The sequence below is a fragment of the Alexandromys fortis genome, unplaced genomic scaffold (genome assembly GCF_014885135.2).
Source record: "Alexandromys fortis isolate MF-2015 unplaced genomic scaffold, M_Fortis_MF-2015_v1.1 scaffold_116, whole genome shotgun sequence".
NCBI classification, from domain to species: Eukaryota; Metazoa; Chordata; class Mammalia; order Rodentia; family Cricetidae; genus Alexandromys; species Alexandromys fortis.
In genome coordinates this window covers 3,152,003-3,160,591 of record NW_026067998.1, presented here as the reverse complement: position 1 = coordinate 3,160,591, position 8,589 = coordinate 3,152,003, and the positions used below count along the sequence as shown (strand labels likewise).

General features: G+C 44.7%; 1 protein-coding gene across 1 annotated transcript; it reads right to left on the bottom strand.

The window, feature by feature from the left end:
• Nucleotides 1-742: 742 nt before the first annotated feature.
• On the bottom strand, nt 743-7,646 carry LOC126512647 (mediator of RNA polymerase II transcription subunit 14-like). The gene has a single exon (XM_050160523.1). It carries the CDS (start codon nt 7,526-7,528, stop codon nt 3,311-3,313), a length of 4,218 nt encoding a protein of 1,405 aa, XP_050016480.1. The 5' UTR covers nt 7,529-7,646; the 3' UTR covers nt 743-3,310.
• Between the last annotated feature and the right edge of the window lie 943 nt (nt 7,647-8,589).

The window sequence follows — 8,589 nt, the reverse complement described above, 5'->3', positions numbered from 1 at the left end:
CATACTATCATATTATCTGTGAATAGCGATTCTTTGACTTCTTCCTTTCCAACTTGCATCCCCTTGATTGCCTTTTTGTCATGAGTCACCATTTTAGGGTGACTTCTGTCGCATCCTAGCCACAGCAGGTTCGTACGTTCCAGGGTAGGGGCATGAGGATTAGAAATGTTAGGTAGGAGGAGCAGAGAAAAGAAGACACACAGAGACACGGGAGAGTACCAGGAGGGCAACTCAGCAGACCCTGAATGCTGAATTTTCTGAATTCTGACTTAGCACACATTTAGTTTTCAAACACTTTTACCCCAATACAAAAGGGGGAAAGAAGGCAAAACACAGCTTTAACAGGATACAAGGGGCAACCAGAACAGGTACTTGCTCCAATACTTGAGACAGCAAGCCATTTAATTCCAAAGTAAAGTATTGGATGTTTGGGCAGTGAACTCACCCTAGACCAAGTTTACTGCAGGCAACCACGCCCTAAGTCAAACCTCCTATTTTGAGAGAAGAAGCAAAAGTAAGCTTGAATTCTCTGACCTTTGAGGGTGGAACAGACCCACCTGTACGGGCTAACATTCAAAACACCAAGTAACCACATCCCAGGTCAGGATCTCTTATTTTATAGCCACACCTGTTGTCAGCAACTTTGAAAGAGCAAAAATAAGCTCAAACTCTCTGACCTTCAAACAAGGCAAAACAGGTTCACATTTTTGGGTTCCCATACCTTTCGTTGTCTTTACTGCTCTAGCTAGAACTTCAAGTACTATATTGAATAGATATACACCAAATGCACTGCCTTGTCTTTTTCCTGATTTTAGTGGAATTGCCTTGAGTTTCTCTCCATTTGATTTGATGTTTGGTGGCTGTTGGAATGCTGATTATTACATTCATTATGTTTAGGTTTGCCCCTTGTATCCAAGATCTCTCCAACACTTTTATCATGAAAGGGTGTTGGATTTTGTCAGAGACTTTTTCCGCATGTAATGGGATGGTTATGTGTTTTTCTTTCTCTTTCAGTTTGTTTATATGGTGAATTACATTGACAGATTTTCATATGGTTTTTTTCTCTGAAGCTTGTATAAATTTTATTTATTACTGTAAATACTAAAATCACATTGAAAACACCTTATTAAAATCAAGTTCCAAATCACCTACTAGAGAAAAATCACTATGGCATCCAGTTTCTTTGACTGAACCTGCTTAACAAAAGAGGCAAAAGACATGGTTTGTGATGAAAATTACGATTCAAATGCTAAGTATTTCCAAGCTTTAATAAAGTAATATACCAATTACAAGTACCAAGCATGATATCAAAATTCAAATTCATTGGTTTACTCTTAATAAGCATCAAAATCAAATTCTGTTCATTGAATTCTATCTTACTTGTTTTACACAACGCATTCAAAGGTGTACGAATTAGGAAAAAGTAGCCATTGAATGCATTATGTATAAAAATGCAATTAACATTTCAAAACCACACTTAAAAGAGAAAATACCTGAAAAGTTAATTCTATTCATAAAATTATCTGAAAAAATATCATCCTGCCGATAAAAATACATTTCTTGTATATACATGTAGATTTCTATATGAAAGATAGGATTTAGTTCCCAAAAGAAAAGGACTGACTCCTGATCAAGACATCTTAGCTTGCCAAACCCATGTGATTACCACTGTGAAGAGAATTGAAAACAGAAGGAGAAAAGGGTTAGGTTAAAGGAAGAAGAAGAGTTTAGGCACCCACTCTGGAGAAGTGTCAGAGCTGGGTGAAAAGCAGGAGGTGAAGGCAGAAATGAGACACAGAGGACAAAAAAGGCCTCAGCTCTGACTGAAAATGGAGATTCAAGCAAAGTTGAGCATATATGATACAGTTGCAGTGAGATGCTTAAAACCAGAATCTGGTGGTTACAGTTATAGAATCTCAATTAATCATCTTAAAATGAAATCAGACAAACATCTAAAATTTCATCGAGGACCATATTACATTGGCTAGCTACAACTCAGCATGATAGTATCATTAAAAAAATAAAAAATAAAAACAAAAAACCCTGCTCCAAATAACATCAATTCATTAAAAAACATTTGAATCAGATCATATTCATCAAAGCTTAAAAAGTCCCTGGCTGGCTGCGAGAGACAGTATAGAACTCTAGATAGAAACCCTATTGAGCGGCACCAGTGCCAGAACTCTACTGGACTCTAGACAGGCTCTGCACCGTGGACTTCTCAAATGACCGGACCAGACTGTGTCCAGCAAAATATCCTATTGCTTTGCTGACAATGAATTAAACTGAGATTGTTCAGAACAACCCCACTTGTGCTGGGGAAGGTAAAAAGTTAAATAAGATAAAGATTTGTCACCGACACTTCATGCAAACTAGAGCATTCAAGTTCTTTGCTTCCTAGTTAATGCTGTATGCAGAAGTATCCTTTCCATGACATTTTCCTAGCAAAAAGGTTCCCATTTCCTCACACATGAGAATAATTGTATTATTTGGGATCCTTGATCATTATAAATCACTTGCTGTCTCTTTTCAAAGACAAAGTTCTTTCATTTTACCCAAATCCTATACTGACAAACAACCAAGGTGCTAAATTTTAGGAATGTCTGAAGAAACTACATTAACCTTAAAACAAAAAAAAAAGTTTTTGGCCAAATTTCAGACATACGTAATTAAAAATCTGACTGGCCCCACCAGGTTAAAGATGAAGGGAGGCCCTAAGAACTCTAGAGAGCTTACACACACACCAGTGAGTGTCACTTTTACATCCTAGTTTTATTAAATATTGCTTCTTTGGGACATGTTTAACAACTCCCAAAACATTTCTGTGTAAGGATTCAAAGCGGCCATATTAAAATACAACTTCAATATAAAGCTCGTCACAGTTTTACAGTATTCAAAAATGACAGACCTGCCTTAAAAAAAAAAAAAAAAAACAAAAACAAAAATCAAAAAAGACCATTATACCCAAAACATAAGAAAACAATTAAATAAACAAGTTTGGCATTTTCATTACTTTATAGTATAAAATGTAATATTAAACTTATTACTGTCAAGCAGACACTGATCTGTTACCTAGTTTGAAATATATCACATTTAAACATACTATACAAGTTCACTATTCAAAAGATTGATGGTCTTTTGGATAAAAGTAATGCACCCTGAAAAATGTTGCCAGTTTAAAATATTTAGCTCTTACGATTTAAAAAAAAAAAAAAGAAAGAAAGAAAAAAGAAAGTCCTTTTCCTTTTAAAAACTGATGGCTGAATTCAGCCTGTGTGTGTCAGCCTTCCTGGATTAAAAACAATAGTGTCTATGGACGCCCACCAGGGGGAAGTGTAAGATTGGCCATTAAATCCCGAACAGCTGCAAATATTGTACATTCACCTTGTCGCAGTGGGTTCATCTCTGCAAACCTCTTCAGAATGTTGCTGACCATCATGGGCGCAGTCGCAGAAGAGTTCTGCTGTCTGGGAATGTCTGCCTGCTGGGTGGTACCTGAAGCCATGTCATAGATGATGGGAACTATTATACTGACAGGTTCTTGGGGAGGGACTGATGTCTTCTGAGTCAGTTGAAGAAAAAAGAGCATTTTGGATTTCAACACCACGGCTGGTGTCCCAGGAGGTGCAATCGGCGGTGCGCTGGGAGGGATGGTGAGGCAAAACTGAACATTCCATTGTAGCTGTGTCGCTTGGTCTGGGAACAGCTCCAACTTCATAATATGCACACAGTCACGGAGGATGTGTGTTGGTGCTCCCAACAGCTTGGTGAAGGCTATGAGTGTGTTGGCTTTAAACGGTGGGCCTGCAACTCTTGTTTCGAAGAATTTCTCCAACACTTGAAGCTCATCAGGTTTCCACTGTCCGGCATTTTCAGGGGTTACTTTCAGCTGAAGGGTCTGGTTGGTTTTGGGACTAAGGGCTACTCTGCATTTCAGGGCATCTGTCTTGAACATGATTACACCGGGTTCGTTGGAGTTGATCAGCTGCAACGTTTCCTGCTGAATAATTCGTTGAAGGTGTCGTCTCATGATGACAGAGCCGAGGAATCTCTCAAGTGGCGAACAGAGGTAACTGCCTGCCAGGCCAGGCGCAAGGCCCGGCGTTGGAGAGGGTAACAGTAAGATGTTCAAGGCACTGTGAGTGAGGATGGTGGGTATGGATGCTGCCCAGGAGCGCTGAGGTAGTTTGCGAGGTGGAGGCATGTTGGTTGGCATTGGCTGGGAACTTGTGCCAGCTCGAGGAGAATGAGAAGCATCCGGAAGAGGAGAGTGTAGAGACGGGTTGGCTGGTGACATTCCAGGCAAACGGGTTGCTGGTGAGGGTCCGGACACTTGAGGAGATCCAGGCCAGTTTCCTGCTCGTCCACTCGGTGACACCATAGTGTATGGAGAACTAGGGTCAAGGGCTCCTGGAGACTGGGTGTGGATCATAGACGGAGACTGGCTGACTGTGCTGTGGTAGGACGCAGGAGGGGAAGTAAGAGGGTAAGCGCCTGAACTTCCCGGCTGCTTGGGAAACGACTGTTGCTGAGGTGTCTGGAGCTGTGATAGCAAAGAGTCCATTATATCCCCTCCTATAGGAGAAGGGGGGTTATCATCCTCGTTTACAGATCTTCTCCGAGCATCCTGACTGCTGTCCACAAACATGTTGAGGAATGTCTTCAATCCGGGCGCAGGATAGAAGCCTTCAACTAACTTGCTGTTATCAAAAAGACTATAGGCACCATCCCGTATTGCCACGACCCCTCGACTACAGCAGTATATATCGATGCAGTACATGTTCCTGAAGGCCAGTCTGATGTGGGTGGACGACTGCGGGAGAATGGAGAAACACTGGTAGGCAGTGTTAGTTCTCTGAGTCAAGCCCAACATCGGCACAGTAGGGAGTTTGTTGATGGCATTCAGCGGCGCCTGAGTATCAAACAGCACCTGTAACAGCTGAACCACGTTTGGTGTTCTGTTGAACATTTCCTGAAGCTGGTGGAGAATGGTATTGTGACAGTTGCTGCACCCAGAGTTTGGGCCAACTGTTCCCAAAGAAATGTGAAATTTCTGGTGAATGGAATTCCACTGGATACTAATTGAGCTTCCTTTGGTGGTTCCATAACACAAGATGAGTTTTCGGTAATTATAAACACGAACCTCAGAGAAAATATTCAGATGAGCAGGTATGTCTGGTAGAGAACGTGCAAACTCCAACACACACTCATATAATCGGGCAATGCTGTTCCAGTCATTAAGAAACATCTCAACTACTTTTCTACCACCAACAGGTTCAGACAACAGATTTTCATACGTGAGGTAAACACGCCGGGATGGTCCTTGCTCCCTGGTGGAAGCGCCATTAAGCGGACAGTTTGCGAACACTAACTCTGCCACCCAGGTGCGGTTGTTTCTACCTTGTAATCGGAAAGTGCAATCAAGAAGAGAGCGGTCCAGGGCCTTTTGGGTGTCCTCGTTTACTCCCTTGCAGGGAGGAATCTTTAATAAGCGAATTGCATGGCTGAAGCCATCACCTTCCACTTGCACTCCCTGATGCGGTATCTCCAGGTTGGACAGCTCCATTCGAAGCCCTACAAACGGCATGTTGGTGTCACACATAGCGACAAAATGAGCTAGAACTTTATCGAAGGCACACGTGTCTCCTGATGGTTTGGCTTTCTTGCTTTCGACTGGACACGGGTCATCAGACCTCTTGTGCTTGATACCAGTTCTGGTCTGTTTCCCAGTCTTCGTGGAGGAAACCAAGTCCTGGATGTTGTCCTTGAATTGCTGCAGCAGCAGTGCGGTGACGGGGCTGTCGTCAGCATCTGGAGCGCTCACAGACATGACGTAATACTTGTACTCTAGCTGAGTGGGCTTATTGGGAGCCTCAAGCATTTCCACAACAATGTAGTACTGTGGAAGGCGGGTAAGCTTAATGAACAGCTTGTTCTTGGAGAGGTTTCCGACGGGATGCGTTGAGCAGTTGGAAAGCTGCAGCGTTTCTGTGGTTACCGTAGGCAGATGTTTTATAGACTGCTTGCAACGCCGCTGTCCAAGCCAAAACTTAAGCTGCTGGATCCAAGGGATGATCCGCTTCATATCATCATTCACAGATTTTTCCATGTCCTCCAGAGTGGCCTGGTCAAGTCCATAAAGCATCAACTGGAACATTCCAGAATGCAAATCGACAAAAACGTGCAGGCACTCCGAATTACCACAGGGCTCCAAGATGGGCACAATCAGAGCCGGAAGTGCAGTCTCTATGGAAGAGTTTTCGTTCGCATTGAAGCTTCTAAGAACGGCCTTCAGTTCCTGCAGCTTCTGGTGGGCTCTCGCATGGACACTGTCAATCAGGAGCTTTTCTATTGACAGGTGGTCAATCTTCATGGCTCTTTCGACTAATTTAGAATCCGAAGCTGGCAAAGGAGGATCGTGAAAAATCTGTAAAGGCTTGGAGACATCATTCTCGTCCATTTTAATTGTCACCTTGTGAACAGACGCTGTGCCTGTTTTTCTCCCTAGAACCTGTTGGTTCCAAACTGAGAGAGAGAGGCACTTTCCAGCATGATACCTGTCCACTTGCACAAGGTCACCCCACCTCTCTCGGATCAACATCAGAGTCTGGGAGTGTAACACTTCCAACTGAAGAGACAAGCAGAAGCAATGCAGGCAGTTGTACATGTCCTGAAGAGGCTTCTCATCAGCAAAAAGCCTGGACTGCACCAACTGATGGAGAAAGTCGATTTGCATGCTATGAACCAAAGCTCGGCCATCTCCCGTTTCCTTATCCTCAACTAGGATTTCTAGCTTGAGCAGGCGCCACGGGACTTCTGGATCATCCCCCATGACTGTCAAGGTTGCCTCGAATTCTCCATCAACTCGAAACTTCACGCGGCCATTTGCCACGGTAAGATTCGCGAGCTGCGGAGGAAGCTCTGTTGTGACAAGCCGATGTCTGAGAATCTGATTAAGCTGATGAAGCGTGGCTTGTTTCTCAGTTTTGGTAATGGGGTCTGGAGGGATAATTTTATCCCTGATGCAGGTTGGAAGTCGTGGGTAAGAGCCAGTAGTCAGCACATCAATGGCATACGGGATAGCAAAACTAGGCAGGCGCGCGTGGATCAGTGCATCTCTAGCTAAGGAGGCCAAGCGGTCAGCGGTGTCCACAAACAAGAGAGCTTGCTGATCCAAAAAGCTTGAGATCATCGCGCACTTTTCTACTTTGCCAGCATCATTAGCCCATTTGACTAAAGCTAATAATCGAACGAAGAGTTGCCGGGTCCGGCTAGCAAACTGTACAATTTCTATTTTCCTTTCCACATCAGATTTCCTTGGTAATAAGTCCGTCAAGACCAAGAGCTCCGAGTAGGCCCGGTGCAGCAGAAATTCAATCAGCGTGCTAAGCCGGTAACCAGGGCTAGCCGCGGCCGCAGCTGCCGCCGCCAGCGCGGCTCCCGGCGGCGGAGGAGCCGGGGCGGACGCCGAGCCGCTGCCCCCGCCCGGAGGGATTACCTGGTGGTTCTCCTGCTGCACTGGGGCCATGGCGACGCACAGCCAGGCTCGGCGCGACCGACGCGGCCTGGAGCCTCCTCCCGGGGGTCGGTGACCTTACCGAGGCGGCGCGGGTAGAGCGAGTAGAGCGGCCGCCGATCCCAGCGTCAGGCCGTCTCCGAACAGGAAGCAGAGTCCGGGCTGCGGAGGCCCGCCCCCAAGATGGGCCGGGCCGGGCCGAGCGCGGGCCGGGCGGGCGAAGGGGCGGGCCGGGAGGACCGAGGGGCCGGGCCGGGAGGACCGGAGGGCCGGGCCGGGAAGATCGAGGGGCCGGGCCGGGAAGATCGAGGGGTCGGGCCGGGAAGATCGAGGGGCAGTGCGGCCCGCCGCCGCGGAAGGGAGTGAGTGAGCTCTAGAGCTCAGGCCGCCGATTTTTATAAGTTTAACCCTCCCTGCCTCTCTGGGGTGGAGCCTTCTTGATCATGGTGGATTTTTGTTGTTGTTGTTGATGTTTTCTTGGATTTGGTTTGGGATTAGTTTATTGAGTATTTTTGCTTCAGTGTTAATGAGGGAAATTGTTCTGTGATTCTCTTTCTTTGTTGTATCTTTGTGAGGTTTTGGTATCTGGATGACTGTGGCCTCAAAAAGATTTTGGCAGTGTTCGTTCTGTTTCTATTTTTCGTAATAGTTTGAGGAATATTGTGCCCCATAAGTTTGGGTATGTTGTGCCTTCATTTTCATTGAATTTTAGGAAGTCTTTCATTTCTTTATTTCTACCTTTAAGTCGGTAGTTATTCAGCAGAGAGTTGTTCAGTTTCCCTCAGTTTATAGCCTTTCTTTTGTTTCTATTATTGTTGACACTTTGCTAGAGGTTTTTATTAGTTCTAAGAGAGTTTGGTGGAGTCGCTAGGATTTTTTTTTATGTATAGGATCCTATCATCTGCAAAACAGGATGCTTTCATCTTTTTTTTTTTCAAATTTGTCTCGCTTTTATTTCCTTCTTTTCTCAAGGTTCTATCTATAGCATTAAGTATATTGATGTGTAATGGAGAGAGTGGACATGTTTGTCTTGTTCCTGATCTTAGTGTGACTACTTTGAGTTAACCTGCATT

Bases quoted from the DNA above. Each gene is read 5' to 3' on its own strand.
- LOC126512647 (XM_050160523.1), bottom strand. From the start codon at position 7,528: ATGGCCCCAGTGCAGCAGGAGAACCACCAGGTAATCCCTCCGGGCGGG.